General features: G+C 48.1%; 1 protein-coding gene across 3 annotated transcripts in view; it reads right to left on the bottom strand.

Moving 5' to 3' along the window:
- Positions 1 to 525: 525 nt before the first annotated feature.
- The window catches only part of GART (phosphoribosylglycinamide formyltransferase, phosphoribosylglycinamide synthetase, phosphoribosylaminoimidazole synthetase), a 32126-nt gene continuing 6160 nt past the window's right edge, over positions 526 to 26491 (bottom strand). For 2 of the 3 annotated variants that reach the window (XM_053970103.1, XM_053970102.1), the window contains exons 3-22: positions 23266 to 23361; positions 22519 to 22693; positions 21781 to 21892; positions 20544 to 20612; positions 19687 to 19812; positions 19094 to 19181; positions 18625 to 18710; positions 17892 to 18060; positions 17144 to 17375; positions 13977 to 14071; positions 12925 to 13034; positions 12108 to 12306; positions 10827 to 11075; positions 10367 to 10519; positions 8915 to 9118; positions 8537 to 8668; positions 7842 to 7972; positions 5937 to 6078; positions 3419 to 3534; positions 526 to 1549 (exon numbers count right to left, since the gene is read on the bottom strand). In XM_053970103.1, coding sequence (XP_053826078.1) covers positions 1367 to 1549; positions 3419 to 3534; positions 5937 to 6078; positions 7842 to 7972; positions 8537 to 8668; positions 8915 to 9118; positions 10367 to 10519; positions 10827 to 11075; positions 12108 to 12306; positions 12925 to 13034; positions 13977 to 14071; positions 17144 to 17375; positions 17892 to 18060; positions 18625 to 18710; positions 19094 to 19181; positions 19687 to 19812; positions 20544 to 20612; positions 21781 to 21892; positions 22519 to 22693; positions 23266 to 23361 — 2867 coding nt within the window. In that variant the 3' untranslated portion in view covers positions 526 to 1366. Of the gene's footprint in view, positions 1550 to 3418; positions 3535 to 5936; positions 6079 to 7841; positions 7973 to 8536; positions 8669 to 8914; positions 9119 to 10366; positions 10520 to 10826; positions 11076 to 12107; positions 12307 to 12924; positions 13035 to 13976; positions 14072 to 16175; positions 17376 to 17891; positions 18061 to 18624; positions 18711 to 19093; positions 19182 to 19686; positions 19813 to 20543; positions 20613 to 21780; positions 21893 to 22518; positions 22694 to 23265; positions 23362 to 26491 lie in introns of those variants that run through there. The other variant, XM_053970104.1, reaches the window with a different exon arrangement.

The raw sequence follows: 26491 nt of genomic DNA, 5'->3' as shown, positions 1-26491 counted from the left end.
TCCCTGCACAGGCAGTGATTTCACCCCTCCAAGGCTTTATGTCCTCTGCCTTCCCTGGCTGGAGCTGTGTCACCTCCCCTCTGACCCACAGCTCCCAGACCATGTACAGCCCCTTCCCTCCTCCCCACTACAGCCCTGGGAATCAATTCCAAGGAAATACTTGTAGATAGATTTTTTTTTTTTTTTTTTTAAATTTATTAGGCTTTATTTCAAATCCCAAAGGAGAATATGCCAACATGGGACTACTGTCAGGATATCAGAACCCAGAATAAAATCACCTTTCTCTGTGTTAAAGGGGAGCTCCAAACCACCTCATCTGCAGTGTGTGTGGGAAACCTGATCCTTTCAGTAAGAACATTAAAATGGTTTCATAACTATATGAAAATATTAAAAGAAAACCACAAGTGTCGAGTTGCACAAAACCCCCAGTTGTTTTCCAAATGTTCATAATTCCTGGGTGTCCCTCAGTGTTATTCCAGGTGAAAACACTGCTCCAAGAATAAAGGCACTTCAGAATTCCTGAGGAATGTTTCACAAGCCAAGGACATTTTTTTTTCTGCTCATGTAAAAAAATAAAACCCTGAATCTGAGGGGAATTTGTGGGAATTCACGTGGGAATGCTGAGGAAAAAAGGGGCAGCAGACACTGAATCCTGCTGGCATCTGACAGACAGCAGGTTCAGGTTTGGAAATGACAGCGTGTGTCAAGTCTGGGCCAGATGAGATCCACCACCATCAAACCAGGAAGCAAATGGAGAAAAATCCAAAAATTGGTGTTTTGGGAGGCCAGTTTTTCCTGGTTTGATGAGGTTTTTAGAGTGCAGGTTTCTGCCTTTGTCTCTCTTCCATCGCAGTTTCCCTCAGCAACACTTCCCAGCACAAGGAGGGTCCCCGTTAGGGAACAGCCCTGATGGCTGGCAAACAGCTGGATATTCACCAGCATTTCCACAGCTGGATATTCCCCAGCACTTCCACAGCTGGATATTCCCCACCTGGCAAAAGTGTCAGTTAATCCCTCTGCTGGAGACAGGCCGAGTGAAAAAGGCTCGTACGCTTCCCAGCTGCCAGTCCATTGCTTGTGATTTTGTATGAAAGGGTCTCCAGCGTTGTCTCCAGTCCACCCCAGGGCTGCTCAGACCCACCTGGCTGCATTTGGGTTGTTAGGAAAGCGACGGAGAGAACCTAAAATGTTGGCCAAGGAAGCGATTAAAATTAGGACGCACTTACAGGAGCCACTGCCGCAGCCTCTGGGAACAGCCCCGAAATTCCCATTGGTGGCTTTCCTGGGATTTGAACCTTGAACCGTGCGGGGCAGGGGAAGGGCAGAGCCTGTGCTGGGCCATGGCAGGCCCTGCTGGAGCTCGGCTCTACTTCCAGACGATCTTGCCCGCCTCGCCCACGCGCACGGCGCCGCTGGCCACGAGCTGCAGCGCGGCGGGGAAGGCGCGGTGCTCGGCCTCCTTCACCCGCTCGGCCAGCGTGGCCTCCGTGTCGCCCAGCTTCACCGGCACGGCCTCCTGGAAGATGATGGCCCCGGCGTCCACCTCCTCCTGCAACAGCAACAGCAACACCGAGGTCAGGGCTGGCACAGGAGGGGAGGCCCGGGATGCCCCGGTGCCTCGGCGATCTGGTGGGGATTTGGGATGGTGGTGAAACACAAACTTTAAGGGATTTAGAGATTTTAGAGGAGCTAAGATTTTAGTTAGAGGTAAGCATTACTAGAGTTAATTAAAATAAATGAGTAGGCCTTGATGAAGTTAAGAGTTAGTAGTTAACTAAAAATTGATTGCTTGTCAACACCATGTTTAGTTAGCTGGGTTTATAAAGAAGAATATAGAAACTGACAAACAGCTTTTAGGAACATGAGACAATTGTGGGCCTCCTCTGTTCTGAAACCAATTGAGGACAGGGAATGGGAGTTCTACCAAGGTTCATTTTGTCATATTTGCATTGAAAAGGTAGAAAGGTCAGAATGAGGAAGGCTTCATTTACTTCCTCATTTTGGGACCCCTCCCCATGAAAGGGACCACCGACCCATTTCAAGGAACAAACCACACTTGCCTAATAGCTTTGGGAATGATTAGCATAGGAAGTGAGGAATGGGATGTACTAAATGATGAATATGTGTTTGTGTTTTGGGTATTCAGTTCTGGTGTGGATAAAAGGACTCTGCAATCATTGGAAAGGTGCAGTGTGCATTTGGGAGCTGTCCCGCACGCTGCCCGGCGCCGCAATGAACATACACTTTCTAACTTTAAACTGTCAGAGAGTTTTTGTCCATCACAGTTGGATATTGGTGCTAGATCAATATCCATATTTCTTTAATAAATCAGTGTGATGAGGAGAGCAGGTGCTGGGGCTGACTGTGGTCTGGGAAGGGTTCAGAGGAGAGCAGGAGGGAGTCAGAACAGCAGGGAGCAACAGTTCTATTCCAGAAAAGCCATTAGCCAGGGACAGGAGGGGCTGGGCTGGGCAGGACATTCAGTCCAGAGGGGGAATGAGCCAAGGGCTGCACGGAGCTGGGACAGGGATCCAGGAGATCTTCCCTGGAACACTGCTGGGGCAGATCCCTGCTGGGCAGGGCTTGTTCCTCAGGAGCTGCCACACAGAGAACCCCCAAGTCATGGCATAGAGAGAAGAATGCAGTTTTCCCTTCTATCAGGAAAAATTATTCCACCCTCTTTTCCCAAGGGAAAGCAAAAATCCTGAGACAGATTCCAGCAGCAGAGGGAGAGGGGAGCCAGAGGAGAGACCTTTCAACCCTGAGAAGTGACCAAAAGGGAACCAATGATCCCTGGCCTGAAAAAATGTGGCTCTGAAGCTGAGAGACCTCTGCTCTTTCTTTACTTAGGGTCTGACCAGCATAAATTGTCAAATTTTTCTCTGTTCCCACAAACATCAGATTACTCTTTAACAAATCTTGTGCCATTTCCAGTGGGATTTTTGTTTGTTTGTTTGTTTCTATTTGAACTTTTTCTTGAAAGCAAGAAACAAGGCAGGTTTAGGATAAAATCCAGGAACTCTGGGCCACATTTAATAAAGCCTTTGGCTTAGCCAAGGCCTTATATTAACTATTCCCCCACACCAGTGGATGGAAGGCAGCAGTGGGATGCTTAGGGAAGAAGTTCTCTTAGGGAAAGCTTAAACAAATTATCCATTTCCATTCCTTCTCCAGAGCCAGCAAACTACAGCAGTGTACGGTCACAATAAAATCTCCACCTCCCCTAGATACAAAGTTCTGAACACAGAGGGCAGGCCATCAAACACAAGGGTTTAGGCTGTTCCCAGCAGGCTCTGAGGTGAGAACGTTCCAAGGGCAGGATTACAGAGAGCCAGGGAGGTGCAGAGGTTCAAAGGGAACATCTTTTGGGCTTGAGCCCAAAAGGTTTCAGGACTGCAGGACTGCAGGAGGTACTCACAGCCACGAAGTGCACGGTGCAGCCCGTGACCCTGACCCCGGCCTGCAGCACCAGCTTGTGCGCGTGCGCTCCCTTGAAGGACGGCAGCAGGGACGGGTGGATGTTCAGGATTTTCCCTGGGAAAGCAGAGCTGAGGTTATTGACTTTTAGCACTTTTAGGCTGCTCACAGGGCGGTAACCAACAGAGGAAAAAAAAATCATTTGTGAATAGGATTTTTCACAAGTTTTGAAGATGCCAGCCCCAAGTGCTGCGGTGTCTGTGTCTGAAATAGCAGAGTGCAGTTACAATTAATGGCTAAACACATTTCCCCAGGGATTAATAATGACTAATTGGTGATGTAGCTGTCCCTTCCCTCAGGATCTTGTCCTTCTTTGATCACAAAATCCCTGGGGCTGGAAAAGCCCTCCCAGCCCATGCAGTGCCAGCTGTGCCCCGTGCCCACCTTGTCCCCAGCCCAGAGCTCTGAGTGCCACCTCCAGGGGACACCTGCAGGGATGGGCACTGCAAAGCTCCCTGGGCAGCCCCTGCCAAGGCCTGAGCAGCCTTTCCATGGGGAAATTCCTGCTGCTGGCCAAGCTGAGCCTGCCCTGGCCCAGCCTGAGGCCATTCACTCTCCTCCTGTCCCTTTTTCTGAGCCCTGTCCCGGCTGTCCCCTCCTGGCAGGAGCTGTGCAGAGCCACAAGGTCCCCCCTGAGCCTCCTTTTCTCCAGGGTTTCTATTACTATTATTTTATTTATTTAATTCTTTCTATTATCTCCATTCTACTCTCCTCTCTTCCTGGCAGCACCTCGGAGACTCCCTGCCCATGGAGATCTGGGCAAGTTACAGGAGGCAAACGTCCCACCTGGTGTCCAGCAATGTCTCAGATACACTTTATATCTAAATAAACGTCTTTTTAAGCATCAGCATCTCCCTCCCTGTGACTTGAGCCCAAAAGGTTTCAGGGACAGTGGGCTGGAAACACCACCCTGCTCTTCTGCCTCCATTTCCCATCAGAATGGGACGTGGGTTCCTGTTTGCTTGGGTTTGTTTGGTTCTGTTTTCACCTGTCCTTTGTTAACATTCACAATTAACACTTTAACCTGTCCTTTGTTAACAGCTATAATTCACATTTCAGGGCTGTTAAGTTTCATAATTCCTACTCAGTGTCCTTGTGACTGAGAGAGAAATAAAAAGAGCAGCTTTGACCAAAGCAGCAGCAGGAATTGATTCTTCCTGGATAATTCTGGGGGGGTCAGTGGCCAGGCATGGCCAGGACAGGGTCCTGCAGCTGGCCCAGCTCCCTGAGCTGAGCTCAATGTCTGAGCTCACATCTCCTGGTCCCAGCTCAGGTTTTCAAGCTCAATCCAGTTCTGGACATTTAAAAGATGAGTTTAGCTCTTCTGTCTGGAAAAAGTCTTTCCTTTTCTCTCACACCAGTCATGCAGGTAAAGCAAATCCTGCACTGTGCAGGACAACCGTCGGTGCTCTGTCCCTGAATCAGAAGGCACTAACATCCTTATTTGTACAAGATTCTGCACTAGAGGAAGTTCTTTCCTGGCCTCTACAGAGACTGTCTGCTCCAAACACATCCCTTGGAGTGAGAGGTTCTGCCCACAGCACAGGCATTTCCATCTCTGGACCCTGAGTGGAGACAAACAAAACCAGTTCACCTGACTGGTTTCACCTGACAGCTTCAAAACCACAGCAAGGCCTCTCAGGAGTGCCTGCTTTGCTCTACTGATTTTAAAGAGAGGTTTGAAAAGTAGTTCAGGTGTGAAATGTTCCTGGCACACCCAGGGGAACACAAAAGTCACCAAAGAGCAGCGAAAGCTGCAAGGCACAGGCTGACCAGGCTGTAACCCTGGCCCCAAAGCAGAGCAAGCAGCAGCTGCTCTGTGTGCTCAGGACTCCCTGGGAAACACAGGAGGAAAGAAAAGTAGCAGCTGGGGCAGGAGAGCAGGCCCTGAAGGTATTACCTGCCTCTCAAGGAGCTGGAAAACTAAAAGATAAGTAGAGTGGAGTCACTGTGAATATTCTGGGCAAGCACAGCCTGGATCTGCCTGTGGAACACCCCATCCATGGACTCATGGCATGTGGCCTGGGATTGGCCAGGGCTTGTTACCCAAAACTGCAAAATGCTGCCCAGTTTGGAGGTTTTACAAGGATCCAGAGCAGCTCCTCTGTCAGGGGAAGGAATCCTCAGAGGCTGGGTGCTTACCTCTGCCCTGCAGCCCCTGTGTGCAGAGGCCCAAAGCCTTCACAGCCTTTTTAAAAATATTTCCTAAGAAATCAAAGACTACCAGACTTGTGTTTGCCCTTGGCTTCCTTCAGCCTCTGCACAAGTGCACTGCTTTTCCCTCTCATCCTTTTCTTTACAAGAGGGGAAGAGTCTCATTTCACAGAATCCTGGGATGGCCATGGTTGGAAGGGGACCTTGGAGATCATCGTGTTTCACCTGGTGGCCTCTCACTTTTTCCTGGTGACAACCTCTGAAATGCCTTTGTGCACATGCACAGCCACCCCAGGTGTGCTCACCTTCCCATTTCTTGACGAAAGGACCCGAAAGGATGCGCATGAACCCGGCCAGGCAGATCAGCTCCACCGAGAACTCCTCAAGGACTTTGTCCACGGCGCTGTCGAACTCCGTGCGGCTCTGGTACCTCGTGTGCTCAACCACCTGGGGCAGCCCAAAACACAGGAGTATGGATGTGGTGGCAATTCCAGCAGGAAGAGCAGCTCCTCAGTGGACAGCTGACAGACAGAGTGGAGCCTGCGCTCCTCCCCACAGAGAGGGATCATTGGAACAAACAGGTTTGGCTTGATAAGCCCACAGCTCTGGATCCCAGCACTTGGACACCCTGGAACACCCTACAAACGCAGGGCTTTAAGCCATCCTGAAGTCTTCCAAAGATTTCACCCACTTCGAGGCCTCTGGCAGTTGAATCTTGGCAAAAACTACACCAGAAAATCTTGGAAAAAAGGCTGATTATGAACTCCTAAACCAGCCCCTACCCCATAATCATGGAATCCCAGAATCCCAGACTGGTTTGGGTTGGAAGGGACCTCAAAGCTCATCCCATTCCCACCCCTGCCATGACAGGGACACCTCCCACTGTGCCAGGCTGCTCCAGCCCCAGTGTCCAAGCTGGCCTTGGGCACTGCCAGGGATCCAGGGGCAGCCCCAGCTGCTCTGGCAATTCCATCCCAGCCCCTGCCCACCCTGCCAGGGAACAATTCCCAATTCCCAATCTCCCATCCAGCCCTGCCCTCTGGCACTGGGAGCCATTCCCTGGCTCCTGTCCCTCCAGGCCTTGTCCCCAGTCCCTCTGCAGCTCTCCTGGAGCCCCTTCAGGCCCTGCCAGGGGCTCTGGAGCTTTCCCTTCTCCAGGTGAGCACCCTCAGCTCTCCCAGGCTGAGTTGTGTGTTTTCCATCCAGGATATATCCCCTAATTTAGGCAGGAAGAAGGCAGCACTACCTAACTTGGAGCACCCAGTCTTCAAGAGAAGCACCTGTTAATGGCCACCAGGGCCCCGGGGTGGTTTGGGAAAAGCCAGGGCTGCCCAGGTGACAGGGACAGCAGGGGCTGGGAGCAGAGCCCAGCCCAGCCCTGGGCTGAAGCAGCCTCTGCCCCTGTGCCTGTCCCACCCCTCCCTCCACAGCTGAACCCCCAGGGCCATCAGCTCTCCCACACTGATTTTTTTTCCTGATAAAAACCTTGGGGTTGGCACTGGATGGGCTCTCAGGTCCTTTCCCAGCCAAGCCAGTCTGTGCCTGTGATTCTGTTTGTTCTTCCCACCACATTTCCCTCGTGCCCTTTGTGTCCTCCCAAGGAGGAGCTGGAGCACCAGCACAGATCCCAGCACTATTCAAGGAGCAAAGCTCTGGGCCTCAATTTCCCCGTGTCTGTATTCAGCAGTGAAAAGTGACTGTAAAAGGTTTCCAAGTGACAACAGGATCATTTCAGATCTGCAACACAAAGGCAAGGCACACAAAATCCATGGAAGCTCAGGGAGCACTGGGAATGATTCTGGAGAGCCTGAGGCAATATCCAGGGAGTCAGAGGAAGGTCCCACTGAGTGTGACCTCTCTAGTCCATTCAAATGAACCACCAGGTGATTTTAAAATTAAATTCACATCAAATAGGTTGGTACTTCAGTGTGCCCTACAGTCAAACAACTGACAAAGTTTAAGCTGTAACTGAAAGTTTTATGCTGGTTTAATGTAACAATTGTCCCCACAGCATCAGGATTGCTGGCAGAGGAGGAGAAAAGGAAGGATTTTGCTGTCAGCTACTTTGCCCCTAGGCACAAGTTCACCACAGACCAAAAAAGAAAAGCCAAGGCTCCCTCTCAGCCCATGTGTTACCCCAGAAAACTCATCAGCACCTTCCTGCTGGAGTCCCAGCCAATGGTGGCTAATCACAAAAAGGAAATGCTTACCCTTGTAGGAATCCCAGCTCTCTCAGCTTTCCTCAGCCCCTCCACACCAGGTTTGTTGGAGATAACCAGAACTATCTGTGCATAGCTGGTGTCTTTCTTCGTGCTGTTGATGAGAGCTTCCAGGTTTGTGCCTGGGGGAGAGAAAATAACTCAGGGATACTGAGAATAAATAGAAAGAACAGCTGGAAGAGGCTTTAAATAAGCAGCACTGTGGGGGAGACCAAACCAAACATCTCTGATGAAACATTAATCCTTTTTTAATTGATCTTGCTGGGAGCTGATGCAGACAGCTGAAGGCCTTTCCTGGCAGCTGCACTTGGAAACTGTAATTTATAGCACTGGATTGGTGGTCTTAGTGATTGGGAATACTGGAAATAGAACAGTTGGAGTGCCTACATGGCAAGAAGAAATTCTGATCTCTCTGTGAAATGATGCTGCTGTTCCTACAGGGCACCAGAGTGGGAGCCTGAATCTGGACACATGCAGAGGTCTGGGGATGAACTGAACACAGATGCAATTCAGTTTGCAGCAGAGGTTAAAAGAGGTTTGTGACTGACATCAACCCAGGCACAACATCTCTCCTGCCTGCTAGAAGCCTACCAGAGTGCCCATGGAGAACTGCAGGGATTTTAAACCCAAGCTGAAGTTGCCTTCTCCACAGGCTGGTTTCCACTGCAGCAAAGAGCAGAACTCACCTGTTCCAGAGATGAGGACAGCAACCTTCATTTTGCCTGTCTGGATCTTGCCCTGGATATGGCTCTGCACACACAGGGACCTGTTTGCTTGCAGGGCCCGATGGAGATTGAGGACTTTGACGTTGTCAGAGCCTGAGCAGGTACAAGGAAAAACCCAAAAACCAGCAAAAACAAAGTATCAGTAAAGGGAGAAACAGAGAGAGGAGAAAAGCACCCATGGAAGGCATTAATGAACTGTCAGTTCAATACCCCCACAAAAAAGTCAGGGAAGTGCCAGTGCAGAGGTTTTCACCTCAGGAAAACTCACAAGCGAGGGAATTTCCCTCAGCTCTTTCTTTCTGATTGATTTCCCCTCAAGGAAAATGAAGCTGCAATCACCTTTCTGCAGGGACACCACTCTGCCGATGAGCCAGGCGGTCTCGTGTGCCTGGATGTCCCTGAGGACCTGCTGGGCCATGTCCTTCTGAACCACCAGCACTGCCCCGACCCCACAGTTGAAGGTCCGAGCCATCTCCTCCTCAGAGAGGTTCCCTTCCTTGTGGAGCCAGCAAAAGATTTCAGGGATCTTCCAGGTGAGAGCATCTGAAGAGAATTGAAAATACAGATCAAGAGTGGAAATTGGACTACAATTATTGGGGTATTAAAGAGGCAAAGATCTGTCACAAAAATCCCCCACTGCCCCAGTTCCAACCAGGTGAGGATGATTTACAGCAGCACAAAAATGCTTCTGGGCAAGGCCCTGGAAAGGAATTCCAAGGACAGGAAATTTCTCTCTTGTCATGTTCTCTTTTAAAATGGTTCTATCACAATTTCTACAGATTCATGGAATCCCAGACTGGTTTGTGTTGGAAGGGACCCTAAAGCCCACCCAGTGCCACCCTGCCATGGCAGGGACACCTCCCACTGTCCCAGGCTGCTCCAGCCCCAGTGTCCAACCTGGCCTTGGGCACTGCCAGGGATCCAGGGGCAGCCCCAGCTGCTCTGGCAATTCCATCCCAGCCCCTGCCCACCCTGCCAGGGAACAATTCCCAGTTCCCAATCTCCCATCCAGCCCTGCCCTCTGGCACTGGGAGCCATTCCCTGGCTCCTGTCCCTCCAGGCCTTGTCCCCAGTCCCTCTGCAGCTCTCCTGGAGCCCCTTCAGGCCCTGCCAGGGGCTCTGAGCTCTCCCTGGAGCTTCTCCTCTCCAGGTGAGCCCCCCCAGCTCTCCCAGCCTGGCCCCAGAGCAGAGGTGCACATACACATAAATATTTATCAGTGGACAAGTGGGAAATTATTTATGTGCAGTTCTTGAGTTCAGAACTCACTATGAATTCCTTATTTTCTTGTACAACCCCGTGAGCTCTCACAACCTGTGCCAGCCATTTCCCTTTCCATGCCTCACCTTCCCCAGCAGTGAAACCCTTTTCCAGCACACCTGAGGGGAGAGTGCTGAGGATTAATGAAGCCAAACAGCAGGAGCTGTCCCTGAGCTCACAATCACCTCTGAATGCTAACTGAAAACTTCATAAGTATCATTTAATTAGCAGTAATTTCGTAGGGAATTGCAAATGGTAACAGCTGACTTGGGATTGCTGGTAAGGTTCTTTTCTTTTTGCAAGTGTCCTAAGAAATCCAATCCCAAACACCACAAGGGGAGGGAATTCTATGGGGAGCAGTCTTTCCACCACAAAGAGTTTTCACTGGCTCTGGTTCAGGTACAAGGAAAAACTCAAACATTTCTAGACAGACAAGCCCAGCTCCTACAGCACAAATCAGCTGGTGTGGCCACAGGCTTCCCCAGCAATCCACATTAACATGAGGATTTTTCCACAGTTTCCTTCTCTCTCACCTAAAACGACACCAAAGGACTCTGGGAGAACTCTGGGGATGTTTTCCAGCAGGCCCCCTCCAGTGATGTGGGCGTAGGCTTTGACGTGGCCCGAGCGCAGCACAGGCAGCAGAGTCTTGCTGTAGAGTTTGGTTGGGGTTAACAGGAGTTCTCCTGCCCAGGGGAGAGGGAAAAAGCATGGAGAGAAATGGGAATCGATACAAAATGGGGGAAATCTCAAAACAGCAATTTGGATAGGAATGAGCATTGTATTAAAGAGAAACACAAGGTTCTACCTTTTTTTTTAGCTCACAATTAATTATTTATCCCCCTCCCTTTTTCTTCCCTGACTCCCAGGAAAAGAAGAAGATGAAAACACGCTAAAGACGGAATGATTTTCTTTTTTGTGCCTGAGAAAAGTTTCAAAGGCCCAGACAAAATAACTGTGCCAGCTGTTGGGAAGCTCAGGAGGAAGCAGTACCCAGTGTCTGATCCCCGGAGACACCGACGCGGGAGGAGAAATCCAGGGAGGACTTCTCCACGATCTTCCTGACGAGGCTGAAGCCGTTGCTGTGGACCCCAGAAGATGCCACCCCAATGACCACGTCCCCCTCAGTGATCCTGTCCAGCTGGGGCAGCATCTGCCCTCTCTCCACGGCCCCCACGGCGAAGCCGGCCAGGTCGTACTCGCCGGGGGGATACATCCCCGGCATCTCGGCCGTTTCTCCTCCTGGGGAGCAAAAACACAGCAAAGAGGTGCTGAAAAAGCCTGGCTTTCATCATAGAATCCCAGAGTGGTTTGGGTTGGAAGGGATTTTAAAGCTCGTTTCATTCCACCCTGGCAGGGACACCTCCCACTGTTCCACACTGCTCCAGCCCCAGTGTCCAGCCTGGCCTTGGGCACTGCCAGGGATCCAGGGGCAGCCACAGCTGCTCTGGGTAAAATCCTGCCTTTTTCTCCTCTCTTCCAACTTTTCACTCCTTGCCCTGTGCTCCAGCTTCACCTGCTTTTTTCAGTCCTGGTATTTCAGCTGTATTTAATAAGGGCTGGATCAAAAGGAGGATGGAGGAGCCAAGAGGCAAAATGGGGAGAAGTGCTTGGCCACCCAACACTTAAATCCACAGTTAATTGTGTAAAACCAGGCAAGAGATGAGCCCTCACCCCCTCACTATCAGTGGGGTGATGAGTTAAATTTGTTGAGCTGAAGGTTCAGCTCTTGCAGAAGGGCCTGTGGAGTTTGAAAGTCTTGAAATGGAAATAAAATCTTGACATTTTGGTGGTTTCATCACAAGGTCTCACCTAACACAGACCTTGCTGCAGCATGAATGGGGTGATTATATTTGATAAATGTAGAGAACACCTTAAAACAAACATAAAGCTGACCAACAGTTCATGCAGGAAAAGAGTAAACCAGGGTATAAAGAGCTTCTTGTTCAAATCTTATAAACAGACCCAAAATGACACCCACTGAGAAAGGACTCTTGTTCCTAACTTCCCTAAAAAACTGGAAAAAAGGACAGAACCTTTTCTCAACATCTAACCCAAATCTGTAACTAAACCTAATCTAAATTTAACCTAAACTTTTAAAGTACTGTCTCCTTCCACTGTGATTCAGATTAAGTTCCCTGAAAGCAAAGACACGGAACACTTTGCTTTTTTACTCCTCCCAGATTCTTCCAAGGAGTAGGAAGCCAGCTACATTAAAACCAACTAAAAGACCTTGCAGAAGATTTTTCAGATCCCCTCGAGAAGTGTTCCTACCCAAAAGAGCACATCCAGCTTTCCTGCAGGCATCAGCAATTCCTGCAATGACGCCCTGAGCCACTTCCACGTCGAGTTTGCCGCAGGCAAAATAGTCCAGGAAGAAGAGGGGCTCAGCTCCCTGGGCCAGGATGTCATTGACACACATGGCCACCAGGTCCTGCCCGATGGTGTCGTGTTTCTGGCACTCCTGTGCAATCTGCAAGACATGGGGAGAAGCCTGGGATCAGCTCTGGGCCCCTGGAACACGAGGCAGGGGCTGGAAGGGACTGAAATCAGGAGCAGAGTCTGTGAGCAATGGACCAAAACCCTTCCAGGTGTTGAGGAGCAGCTTTGTTTATTATCATCTCCTAACTCTCTTCAGGAATCATTCCTGTCTCCACTGGCAAATCCAAAAGGCACTGAGAAGGAAACTGTGCTGCAAAAGGGCTTCCTTGCAGCCCAAACACAACAGCAAACGTGGGATTAAATGTTTTTCCCCACCAATTAATCTTTTTTGAGGGTGGAGATGCTGCCTTTGTGAAACAAAATTCCTGATTATATTCCTAATATTTAAAACCCAGTTATTTTAGGCATCTTATCAACTTCTGATATTTACTGATGATATTACCATATCAACTTCTGATAGTTGATATTATCATATCAACTTCTGGCTGTTTACAGGTATTTAATTCTTTTGCCTGAAGAAGGGCAATTTCAGTTTCCATCGCCTTTTTAGAAATACCAATAGGTATTTTTACAAGACAGCTCTGTTTTCTGATAGGACATTTTCCCTTCTGTGCTGTTTTTCCTTCTTTGGCACGGATTTCCACCTTACCTTGAGTTTGGTGCCGACGCCGTCGGTTCCAGACACCAGGATGGGATCAGTGTAACCAGCTGCTTTCAGGTCAAAGAGCCCAGCAAAGCCTCCAAGCTCTGCATTGCAGCCTGCCAGCCAGGAAACAAGAGAAACAGCCCAGCTTTACTCCCAGGGGCTTCTCCAGCATCTCCACCACAAATTCTCTCCAAGGTTTGGCAACAACACTTTGCTTTGTCACCAGGAAACTTTTCTCTGTTATTTAGAAGCTCTTCACTGAGGAGCTCCTAATCTGCTTAGGTTGGCTTTGTCTTTTTAATTTAGCATTAGCCTAAGCCTAAAAATCCCCAACTTTGTGACTGAGCAGTCAATAATTCTGTAACTGACAGATTTCCCCCTTGCACTAAGTGTTCCTGTGAAACACAGGAGAAATTGTGGTAAGATTGTTGTACTGGTGTGAGAAAATCTATATTTTCCCCTCTATGTATACCTGACTTCATTAGAAGGTTCTCAGTTAATTTGAAATAGAAAGGCCACTTCATAAATGAATATTTTTAATCTGTCCAAAGAATTACAAGGACTTGCTAGAGCAAGATGTGCCTGAACCCCAAAAACAATCCCAAAAACAATCCCCAAAAACATCCAGAAACAAGGATGAATCCATGCTGATTCAATGAAGCAAAGGAGGTGTGTTCCACATCTATCTCAGGAATTCTACATTTCATAACCTTTCTAAACATTCATCCCCCCAAATGATGGAGTTCACTGTGCAAAAAATAATAATCCATGGAATCAAACTCAGTACTTAGTGGTGAAATTTTTGCTTGCATTTATCCTTACACAGTGCTGAACTGTGCCCTCTAACACTCCTGGCATTCAGGAGGTGGAGTTTAGAGCCATTTGGGGATTAAAAGCTGTGCATTTGGAATAAAATCACAGGCATTTGCTTACCACAGGTTTTCTTGTGTCATCTAGAAACAGGCAGGACACATAAATATGAGCTTTTTATCAAGATCAACTGGTAAACCTCACTGCCAAGTGACCAAAGCAGGAGCAGAGGGTTCCTGTCTTACCTGACCTGGATGTGGCTGCAGCAAAGGGTTTGATCTTCTGCACCAAAGCGTTCCCTGCTTCAATGTCCACCCCACTGTTCTTGTAAGTCAGGCCTCTGGAAGAGTGGGGAAAAATGAATGTATTTTCAAATAATATTTACTTCCTTACATGCCTGAGTGGATGAACTGTGCAGAATCCCATCCTGCTGTGTGAGGAGGCGCTGCCAGGAGCAGTACGTGGATAATTCCAGACTTTTGAAGATGGTATCAGAGCACTGGGATCACACAGTCAAATCCCAAAATAAAACCAGCAACCAAAGCCCTGACAACAAGGTAGAATAGACCTGATTTTGCAAGGTTTGAATCCACACAGCTCATGGAATCCAAGCTGTGACTGAGCCCCACCTTGTCCCCAGCCCAGAGCTCTGAGTGCAACCTCCAGGCCTTGAGGTGTCAGTGGGAAAGCTCCAAACCAAACCAAGCACAAAAAAGCACAGCTGGCTCAGAGCAGGGCTAAGCTCAAGTCACTTTTCCACCCACAAGTCTGAGGTGAATCAATAACCCCCAGGATTTTACAGCTGCAGTTAAAGGTTGCCTCTCCTTATCACTGGAATGATGCCACCACAGAAGCAGCCATGCCTCTTTCTTACTTCAACGGGCTTTCTGTTAAAGAACATTAAATATATTTCCTTCAAAAGACCCAGGTTCCTAAGGTGGGGCTCAGGAATCTCGAAGATGTAAGCTCTGGGTGGGGTTTATGTAAGATCAGCACACTGGTACAAACTGGTGTCACCTGTGTGTCCCCACAGCTCCCTGGGGACACGAAACACCAGCTCTTATTTACAGAAGGACCTTTCCATGCTGGGGACAGGGACTTTAATGACTTTTCACTCCAGCAAACACAGCTCGTGCCAGTTAAGCAGTTGTTATTCTCAGGCTGTCAATGGCATGAACCAGGTGCATCCCTATTTTAGATCCATCCCTGTTTTCTCTCTCCTGTGGATGGGATTCAGCCTGAAGTTTAAATTCTAAGGGTGTTGATTAACAAGGACAAATACAACAAAACAACTGAAACCCATTTAAAATTGACTCAGCTGAACAAAAAAAAAAATCAGTTAATCCACAAACCCCATCCCAGGAACCAGGTCAAGAATTCAGCAAACATTGAAAAAGTCAGAGACAGACACAAATGCCTACAACTGCACTAAATGGAGTAAATATTTTTGTACTCTGCCTATTAAAACTTATTTTAAGATGTGGGAGGGTTTTTTTTAGGATCAAAGGTATTTCTGTTGTGAAGATCATTGCTGGAATATCTGGAATTGATAAGACTTCAAGTGCTAGAAGAACTGGCCCAGGAGAAAAGTTGCCAGGAGAATCCAAAGGTGTCTGCACTCACAGCACACCCCTGCCCAAAAACTGGCAAGAAGGCAAGAATTACCCCAGGCAGCTGTTCAGGCTGTGAATAAGACTCAAGGAAATATTAGCCTGCAACAACCAGAGATCAAAGTCAGCCCCTTTCAGTCTGAATATGATAAATGTCCACCAGAACTGCACCATGTTTTTAGGAGTATTTCCAATTTGTTAGATTTTTTATGTTGTTATCCGCTTTGATCCTTTAAATTGATCTTTAATTCTTTGAATTTTCTGGAATACTTTCTATGAAGCATTCTGGCTATTTTCCTGAGGTGAAATGCCTCAGGACTGAATCCTGCCAGGCTGCCAAGAGGAGGTGAGTCCTGACTTGCAGAGCCATCCCCCTTCCTTCACTGAGGCCAAGTGGGACACTGGGGCTCGGAGCACCCTGGGAGAGTGGAAGGTGTCCCTGCCCATGGCAGGATCAGGATGAGCTTTAAGGTCCTTTCCAACCCAGCCCAGTCTGGGGCTCTGGGACTGAAGCATCCCTGTTGTGCCCCTTCAGGAGCAGAAGGTGGAGCAGCCTCCAGGGCAGTGCCCCGGGCAGCGACTGCAAAGAGCCCCCCTGTGCAGGCAGGGATCCTCCAGGCAGGCATTCCAGGCAGGAGCCCTGCTGGCTGTGGCCCAGGAACTCGGTGTGGGAGGGAACTGCTCCAAGTCTCTCCTCTTGCCTCACTGACCTGTTGTTTTTTTGTTTTTTTTTTTTTAATGCTACAAATCCCAGTTCCACCTTGTCACATCAATTTGCCAACAGATGCAGAGCACTTGAGAGAGAAAGAAGACTAAATACCAACACCCTTGTTCTTTTAGGAAGTTTATTGATCATAATTTTACAAAATACTAATCAGGATACACTGCCAGCAGCAGCAGAATTGTCACTGAAGTGCTTCCCAGCCTACAAAATAAGCCCTTGGGAAAAGGTATGTTGGGAGCTCATTGGAGCAGAGCAGTTTCTTATTAGGTAAAAATGAGTTTAAAAACTGCAAGAAGCTTTTAGGAACATTAAAGAGACAATGGGAGTCCCTGCTATTAAAAAACAAAACAAACCCCACACCCATATGATCTCCAGAGTCTTACAGTAAATACTGTGCCAATGAAAGGAATGAGAATGGAAAGAAGTGATGAATCCTACCCTGTTGTTAGGCAGCTGTGCCAGTAAAATGTAAATCCCAACAAGGCAGGGGGTTCAAGGTAATTTTAACCATTTCTAAAAGCTAAAAAAGAACCAATAAGCCACCTTGAACTTTGTTAATATTTAAAATCACAGACTCTCCTGAGCTGGAAGGAACACACAGGAATCATGCAGTCCAAGCCCTGGCCCTGCACAGACACCCCAAAAATCTCTCCCTGGGCATCCCTGGCAGTGCTGTCCAAACACTCCTGGAGCTCTGGCAGGTTGGGGCTAGGACCACATCTCATGATATTAAAAATCAGATTTCTGGACAAGACAAACCCAGAGCAAAAGCTGTGATCCAAAGTCCAAGAAGCAGAAGCTGACCTTCCCTAAACCAGGCCTAACAACTGCAGCAACACAGGTCATTCCTGTGTGCTTGTCACTGTAGTTTAACTCAGATTTAGGAGAGTAAAAACATGGATCAGGCATTCAAAATATTCCTCCCTTGGCTGGTCTTGCTGAGGTTGAGTACAAGGATGGGGTTAAAACTTGTCAGGAGTTCCACAGAATATCAACAGCAGTTACTAACATCTAGCAGGGATGTGCTTAGACCCTTTTCAGCCCCGTTATTCCCACTTCAGGGATTTGGAATATCTACCTGGATTGCCTGAGGAAGGCTATGGCCCGGTAGCCAATGTCCCTCCTGTAGATGGCCCCCTGGAAGTGGATGGCAGCCACTCCCAGGTTGGCCTCCTGCAGCGCCGTGGGCAGGTCCTCCTTGATGGCCGTGACTGTGAGCACTCTGCCCCCACTGGTCACCACCCTGCCATCCTTCAGGGCTGTGCCTGCGTGGAACACCTCCAGGCCCAGCTGCTTGGCCTTAGCAAGCCCTGTGGGTGTTGTGAAAAACATCAGCTGTTGGTTAGAATGTTCTCAATGCAGAGAGATCGAGCACTTCGTGTCTGAAAGCCACAGTCAAAGTCAGGGTGATCCTGCTGGGAAATGGGAATAAATCTGTAAAAAGTACCTCTGGAGCAGACACAAGTCTACCTGTGTGCTTAGGGATGTGGGAAGAGGTGTTTAGCTGACATCTGACTCCAGCTGGGGTTTTATGCCTCAGTGGCACCCAGAGCACAAAAGGTCAGCATCAGCATGACCCAAGAACCCTGATCAGAACCACCTGACTGCAGCAGGTATTAAATATCAATGCTGTGCCAATATCAAATAACAACAGCGTGGAGGACTGAAAATACACCAAAATCAACTGAGGTGTGTGAAAATTCAGCTGCTCTTGCTGACCCAGAGCCAGGGTTTCTATGAATCTCAGTTCCAGCGATTCACCTTCATGCAGCAGGAGAGAACAGGGGGGGAAATGAGCCTCCTGCAGCTCCTCCTGCTCTATTTACCTGTTATTTCCAAACCCTTGGGATATGTCCCTGGATAGCCTTGACTAGCCATGACCACAGTCACAGCTGCACTGTCCTCTTTCCAGGCTGGCATGGAGCTGGCCAACCTCCTGTTGATCACTGCCTGCATAACCTCGTACAGGTCACTCCTCAGCAGGGGCAGAATCACCTGCAGAAACACACAGCAGCAAATCAAACGAGGTCATTGTCTCCCCTGGCCTTGAAAAGACACCAATGCAGCTGTAAAAGCAGCATTAAATATGCCCACATATTGTACTGTCACACATCAGACATGCAGTGTGTAATGTGAGAGCCCTTAAAAATACTCGTCCTTGGAGAGAATTTCTGTGGGTAAAAGAATTGCTGCATATGGAAAGGAAAGGGTGAGGACAAAGAACTTAATTGGTTCTGAAGAATAGAAATCAAGAGTTTTGTTCCACTTGTCAACAGGGAGCAAGGAAAAATCCAGAATCCATTCCAGAAAAGACAGGGAAGTGCTGAGCTCGTCTCAAGCTGACCTTTGCAAAGCCCAGACTTGAGTCCAGCCTACTGAAATGCTCTCTGGAATTGAACAATTTCCTAACAGACCTTCTGCCTTCAACAAACAACCCAAATATTTTAAGTCTTGGTGATTTAAAATTCTGATTATTCACCCCAAATCTGGTTAACAACAGTGGTAGATGGTCACAGATTTTACTCCTCCCATAATGCCAAATTGTACAAAATAACTCACCTGACACTCTGGGTCACCAAATCTGCAGTTAAATTCCAGAACTTTAGGCCCATCTTTGGTGAGCATTAATCCAGCATAAAGCACACCTAGAACAGAAAATGATACAAAAAGATCTCTCAGGAACTCACTTGTTTTGAATCTGTTGATAACAGGGTTTAAAAGGCTGCCACCTGTGCTCAGTGAATTTGAGAAAGGGTAAAAAGAAATCAGGCAGAAATAGTTGTCACAATTTTACAGCTTATTTTGGAACATTTTCCTTTCTGTTCCTCCTCACTTGAGGAATTATCCCCTGTTCATGACCTCTGTTGATTTCCATGGACTCTGAATCAAGGCTCTGGTATCAAACCCAGTTCTTAATAAATCAAAGCTGTTTCCCTTAACCTCCAGTGTGAGCTAGGCTACAAAGAGGAAAAAGCAAAATAAAAGGTTGTTCTCCTTATGATTAAAAATCCCAAAGTTTTGTACTTACCCAAATAGGGGACACCTTCTTTCCTCATGCCATCAACAGTCTTCTGAAGAACAGTCTCTCTTATCTTCTGCAGCAAATCTTTAGAAACCTAATAAAAAAGGATTAGAAACCAGTGCTTGTAAAAAGGGAGGGCTTGGTTTTGTGTTTTTGAGAGCCAAGCAGAATTCTTGGATGGTCTCTTGCTCACTCCAATGGAAAGCTAGCTATGTTTTTCTCTCTATTTCTGCCAATAGAAGTTTTCTGCCCTATCAAACAAACCCCAAACTACCTTAAGCCACAGCCAAAATTCACCATTAGCTTTGTTTGGCACAAAGCAAAACTGTGGGTTTAGGCCCTTGGTGCTGATGAGCAGCATCTCACAACACTTAAATCCCAATCAAATACAAGGTTGCAGACATAACACTGCCTACTTTATAATTCCAAGTAATTCAGTGCTGGGATTTCACTTGGCCATGTCTGCTTTAGGCAGCTCTTTTTCCATCCCCTCCTGCTCCTCATGCTGGAATTAAACATTCCCACAGGCTGTCAGGGACAGCTGCAGTGAAACATCCCCTCATCAGTCCCTTTTCCCTTCCTTATCAAGCCTTCCTCACCTGAGGAGCTGGGGAATAAGCTCCCATCCCTCCTGTGTTGGGGCCCTCATCTCCATCCATCAGCCTCTTGTGGTCCTGGGCCGGGGGCATGGGAGCAATGGTGACACCATCACTGAAACACAGGCACTGAAACAAGGACAAGAGTCAAAAATCCTGGGTATGGTCAAAATTAAAGGGCAATTAGTGCAGACAGAGTTGATTTTCAGTGTGACAAAGGGATATTTAAGAGGATAAACTCTGCCTCCCTGATAAAATAAATGATGGGGTTCAAAGCATTTGCCTTTTCCTCAGGAAGCAGGGACTCATTTTGTGTGACCTTCCTTTAGAAATCAATAAAACCTAGAAAAATGATACCATCAGCAGTTGCACTGAAGAGAAACACTCAAAAGGTTTAAAAAAAATTAAAAAACTGAATGATGGAAATGACTTTTTCCTTTCCCCTCCCAGCCCCTGCCCCGGAAGGAAGGCATTACATTCTTTCAAGACTTCCTTTTCCTTGCTGATAAAGCTATTTACTTGTGAAAGATTTATAAATTATTTATACAGCAGTTGTTTTTATCCTCAGTATCTCCAGAATAACAAGGCTGCTGGCATCTTCTGGAACTGGGTGATGTTGTGCACTCAAACTGGGTAATGTTGGACTAATGGGAGCAGTGCTCAAAACCATTTTACAATGCTAATTCTAAAACCAGCAAGGATCCAAAATAAACCACACAGCTGTCTCTAACCAATACAATTTTATTTATAAGCAGGGAATGGTTTTAATCTAACTGCTAAAATCCTCCACACTGTAGGTGAAGGCACTTAGTGAATCCCAAACAATTTAGAACCAAAGTGTTACAGTGAGATGCACTTACAGAAATTTCTTCTCCTTCAAGAAGTTCTTCAACAACAACAGTTTCCCCAGCTGTGCCAAAACTCTTATCCTACAGTGAAACAAAATCTCTTTAGTTCTGTTTCAGTTTTAAACTACTGAAAATGCAACAAGAAATATGTATTTTTAATTCAGCCAAAAATGCAGCACAGGTTTGAGATGATGAATCCATTCTCCCCCCAGGGACATCAGCAGTGGTGAAATCCCTACTCCTCTTCTCTCTTTATTCTTAAATAAATGCAGGGTTTGTTAGTGAATATTTTCAAATGGCAGAGGGTATTTGTGATTAACAAGCAATTCCTCATGCTCTGACTTCTGAAATTCACCCCAACAGCAGTGACAGCCAAGTCTCCAGTCTGCACTTTCACTGGATAAAAAAGTGCAGTTTTATACAACACATAGGAAGGGAGCAAGAATCTCATATGCCAGTGCAATGCTTGAACACTGATTGCATGTTCTGGATAATTAAGAAATTAACAACAACCAGCCTACGCTGCCAAGGTGATTTTGGGGGTCTCTGGAAATCTCTAACTCACAGGTTTTTTGTAGAAGACACTGGGACATCAGACATGAATTGTGCAGTGACCATAGAGCCCCAAAATGTGAGTGCAGCACCCATGCTCTGACTCCTGAAGCACAAGTGTGTCACAGAATGTGTCCCATGGATCAGCAGAGCTCCATGGAATTTCAGGGTGCTGTGCTGCTGACACCAGCTGAGGGCCTGAGCTGGGAGCCTCAGCTCTGTGCTCCTCACTGGGCAGATAAAATTACTTCACTTGGCCTCACTTCAAATCTTGATGCTCCAAATACATTTGTGGAACATCCTTCCTCAGTGTGAACTTCACTTGAAATAATCCCAGCAGAATTTGACTACACACTGAAGTGCTGTGCTTGGTCCTAATGGTGCTTGTAAAGATCCCTGAGGGGCACCTCCTGCACTGTGGGACCTGTTGGATTGCAGGAGTCTCATACAGTGGAAAAAAAAGGAATTGCATATATAAATAAGTGAAATAAGGGTGGCTTTTCATGAAGAATGGTTTTATTTCAGCCTACAGGAACTGCGCCTCAAGCCATAAATACAACAGAGTTTCACAGCTGGCCAAACAAAAGGGTAAAAGGTTTGATGTCTTACAGCCACGTTCCTATTACATGAAATAAGGAACATCTGTGGTGCTCTGAGGTGGTGGAGAGCTGATTTGGTGTGAGACATTCCTTCTCACCTGCATGATTTCAGTGACAGCTTTGCAGGCCTGCTCCTTGGTCGAAGCCACGATGACTCCTTTGCCAGCTGCCAGGCCACTGGCTTTGACAACCAAAGCAGGGAAGGTGGCACTGCCAAGGCACAGCACAGACATTCAGCATCAGCAGTCCTTGCAAGGGCATTTTGAACATTTCAAGAGTTAAAAAATCAAAGTACTTCTCAGTTTCATGGCAACCTTATTGAATAACACACAAATCACACCAGGCTCCTCTCGTTATGCTCTGCCTGAGAAAGGTTCCTGCTTCTTTTCCCCACCAGGGAATTTCCTGACTGTTCATTACTGCTTTCCATTTGGGAATTTACTCTTGTATCATCTGGGGTCACCTGGCTTGCACTGGGATGAGCAGATCATCAGCTGCTGAGTAATTCTCCAGGTTTTTTTGGTGGAGAAAAGGGATAAGAAGCCAGCACAGATGGCTCTGGGCTGCTCCCTGCCTTTCCCCAGCAGGCAGACTGACAAAAAAATAACAGCTTGTCCTACATTCTCCTGGAAAGAACTGAACTTGCATTTCATTTTAGAGCAGGAGGAACCATTTTGCTCAGACTTGCTGCAGCTTGAGAGAATCATGGTAGGCAATCCTTTGAAACCTTTGCAAATGTTCTATCCCAAAGGTATGGATACCTGAGCAACCATGGATTGGTTTGGATATCCAGCACTCTGTCAGTAAGAATATGTCTGAAATGCCCAGAATTGTACCTGTTGATAAAGGCACATGCTGCTTTGGGATCAGTGAAGGATTTCCATCTGGCAGTGGGGATCTCGTGACGATCCAGAAAGGCTTTGGTAAAGCTCTTACTGGACTCCAGCTGAGCTGCCTTTGCTGTGGGGCCAAAACACTTGATCCCAGCTGCTGTCAAGTCATCCACAATTCCTAAACACAAAACATGTTATAAATCTCCAGATGCTTTGTGGGAGTCAGGCCAGCCAAGCCCAGGGCTGCACTGATTCCTTGGAGCAAGAATGCCAGGAATAGAAGTCCTCTGTGTCTGCAGTGCCTGCTTTCCTCACTAGAACCAGGAGCAGTAACCCTGCACCACTGCAGGCCCTCAGGATGCACTGGGTTTGGGAAGGGATCACAATCCCCCCTTGGTTTATGACACCTTTGAGCTAAAAGTCAACGTGAGTCTGTGGTGAAGATGCCAAAAGGTTTAAGCAGAAAAACTACCAGCATGTTTATAATTAGTTTTTGTTACCAAGACTCAAATTATAATTATTTCAAAACATGAAAACTCCATAGGAAAACCAAAGCTGGCTTTCTTGCTCACACACTACCCTTCAGAAATTCCTTTTCACCTCGGCACAACTCTGGATTTTAGGGAAACTGCTCAGAGGATCTGTTTTCATACAGACTGGAGACACTGCTGAGTGATGCACAGATGAGGACTAAAATTTACTTTTCTTCCTAAATGCTGAAGGCTGTGATTTCCACCTTGTGTCTCTTACCAGCAGCAAGAGGAACCTCAGGACCGACCACCACCAGCCTGATGTCCTGGTCCCTGCAGAACTGGGCAACAGCAGCGTGGTCACTGACTGGAACAGCTGTTGGAGACACAAAACAGGGACAAATCCCATCCAGGGGTGCTCCTCAGCACTGAGTCATCACAGAGCATCACCAGCCTCCCCTTCTGGGCTGCCAGGTCACTGGGAGCCTGGAGGAGTGAGGCCCACACTGACAGAGACTCACCCAAAACACAGCCCCAAACCCCAGGCAAAGGCTCTGGTTGGACATCCACTGTCAGAGTCATAAATTACAGAACCATGGAATGTCCTGATCTGAAGTGACCCACAGGGACCCTCCAGTGCCAGACCCCCACCAAGCCCAGCCTGGGCACCCCTGGCAGCGCTGTCCAAAGGCTCCTGGAGCTCTGGCAGCCCCGGGGCCGTGCCCATTCCCTGGGGAGCCTGGGCAGTGCCAGCAGGCTCTGGGGAAGAAGAGCCTTTCCCTGCTCTCCAGCCTGAGGTGCCCTGGCCCAGCCCCAGGCGCTCCCTGGCTGCTGTCCCTGTCCCAGAGCAGAGATCGGAGCTGTCCCTGCGCTGCCCCTCGGGAGGAGCTGCAGCCCCGGGGAGCTCTGACCTCAGGCTGCTCCAGGCTGAGCTGAGCCAGGGACCTCGGGGGGCCCCTCCAGACCTTCCCCACCTCCACAGCCCTGTCAACCCACCTTGCTCTTGAGAGCGGGGAAAAAAAGCTCTGGGATCCCCTGGGCTGCCAGCCAGCAAACTGGTCTGACCCCTAGGGACCCCCTGTTTGCCAGCACAAGCAGCATTGCAAAGAATCCAAGAAAACAAAAAAACCCAAAGGAAAAAAAATGCCACTTCTTTCCAGCGAGTCTCCTCCCTAAGGAGGGTCACTATGGAGCTTTACAGAGATAAGACCAGGCTGGATGGGGCTGGAGCAGCCTGGCACAGTGGAAGGTGTCCCTGCCCATGGCAAGGGTGGCACTGGATGGGCTTTAAGGTCCCTTCCAACTCAAACCATTCCACAGTTCTGTGGTTTTATGATCTTGGTGCCAGGAGAGTATTGGGGATGAAACGAACAGCTGGTGGTAGAATTCCAACTCATCTTTTTTCTTTTTTTTTTCTTTCTGTCTTTAGGGCTACCTAAAAACTGCACTAAACTGAGCCCTCTGAAAGCAAGGGGAATCATAACTTTTTTTTTTTTTTACATTATGTTAAACTTAATTAAGAAGGACACTGTGCTGTCATTATGGCTGAGGATGTGTGGGCTTGGGCTGTTACAACCATCATCTTTCCAAAAACAAACATTCAGTGTGATGACACTTGGAATGCCCCAAACTCTGCAAACAAAAGAAACGTCCTGCACCAAAGACAATCATGTCAATCCCATGATCCAAAAGTTACGCAAAAGGCCCTGCAACTCCCCTGGTTTATCATGAATAAATAAAGCCAAGGTCTGCAGAGGAGGGGAACACAGACCCAGAGAGCCAGAAGAGAGAGGAGCCCCATGTGGATTGGCTGCTTGTGCAGGGAGGAGACTGCACACACCAGGGCACGGTGCTGGCAAAGGGAGCACAGAATCCCAGGATCACCAGGGCTGGAGGAGCCCTTTGGGATCACCCAGAGCCACCCAGCCCCACCAGCATCACCCCAAACCCTGTCCCCAAGGGCCACACCCAGACACCTTTAGGACTCTGCCAGAGACTCCACCAGGCCCTGGGCAACTCCTTCCAAGGCCTGACCACTCTGGCAGGGAAAAATTGTTTCCAGTCTCCAATCTGACCTCCCCTGGTGTAATTTAGGGTCATTTTCTCTTGTCCTTTCCCTTGGGACGTGGCAGTACACTGAGAGCTGGTGGTCTCCTCCAGCCAGTTTCTGGGGTGTGATGAGAGAAGAAGGGGATGACAGGATTTTGGTCAGTCCCACTGTGCTCTCCCTACCCTGGATGAATAAATTCATAGAATCATTGAACTCCAGACTGGTTTGGGCTGGGAGGGACCTCAAAGCCCACCCAGTGCCACCCCTGCCATGGCAGGGACACCTCCCACTGTGCCAGGCTGCTCCAGCCCCAGTGTCCAACGTGGCCTTGGGCACTGCCAGGGATCCAGGGGCAGCCACAGCTTCTCTGGGCACCCTGTGCCAGGGCCTGCCCACCCTCACAGGGAACAATTCCTTCCAGTAAAATTGTCTGATTCCACAACAGAATCTACATTTTGGTTATAGATTTACCCTATTCAGGTGGGGTGGGGGAACACCCAGACAGAACACAAATAAAAATCACCTCCTTGGCACCTCTTTGCAGCCCAATTATTTTGTTCCACCAACAAAGGCATTTGACTCCCGTGTGCAGCTGGTGCCAGTTGACTTCTGGCTCACCCAAAAGCACAACACACCCTGTGCCAGGGCCTCCCCACACAGGGAGCAATTCCTGCCCAATATCCCATCCAACCCTGCCCTCTGGCAGTGGGAAGCCATTCCCCCTTGTCCTGGCACTCCAGACACTCCTGTCCCTCTCCAAGCAGGGGAAGGAGAGGGCGTGGAAGTCACCCCAGACTTCTTGCTGCAGGTCTGATCTCATGATATGAACAGTGAGTGTGGCACAAGATTTACACGATGGAGAAATGTCCTAACAACAAACAGGAAGGAACAAATCGTGCTGTTTATCCATGATTTTAACTTTCCTCCCAAATGCCGTTTTTCTCGGGTTGTTGACTGAAAGGGGACATTTCTGTAGCTGTGTCTGACTGCTTGAAAAAACAGCTGAACATTCCTTTGGAACCAGACAGGAGGACCCTGGCCCGTGGCTTTCAAGGGTGGAGCTTAAATTTCAGAGCACAAGTTACACTGAGAGGTAAAATGTGACAGAAGGAGGTGTCAGGATGGTGAAGTCCATTCACTGACACACCTGTTCATTCAGCAAGCCATTGTCTGGGCTTCTGCACCAAAACCTGATAATCCACCTAAATTAAATATAAACCTGTATTTAGGCACCCAATCTAAATCCCACATTATTGCTGGAAACAATTACCAGCTCAGATCAACCACAATTATTTTTTTTTCTTACTTGAGTACACAGTTTGAAAGATTTGAGGTTATTTGTAATTTTCAGCTCACTTTCTCACGTTTCAGTAATCACCCAAGACCCAGAGCTGCAATCCTAATTAAAGGCAATCCCATGACCCACAAAGGGAGGATGAACTTTCAGGGCAAAGTC

This window comes from Vidua macroura, chromosome 2 (genome assembly GCF_024509145.1).
Source record: "Vidua macroura isolate BioBank_ID:100142 chromosome 2, ASM2450914v1, whole genome shotgun sequence".
In the NCBI taxonomy this organism is placed as follows: Eukaryota; Metazoa; Chordata; class Aves; order Passeriformes; family Viduidae; genus Vidua; species Vidua macroura.
The sequence above is the reverse complement of the archived record's forward strand: the minus strand, read 5'-3'. Positions and strand labels throughout refer to the sequence as shown.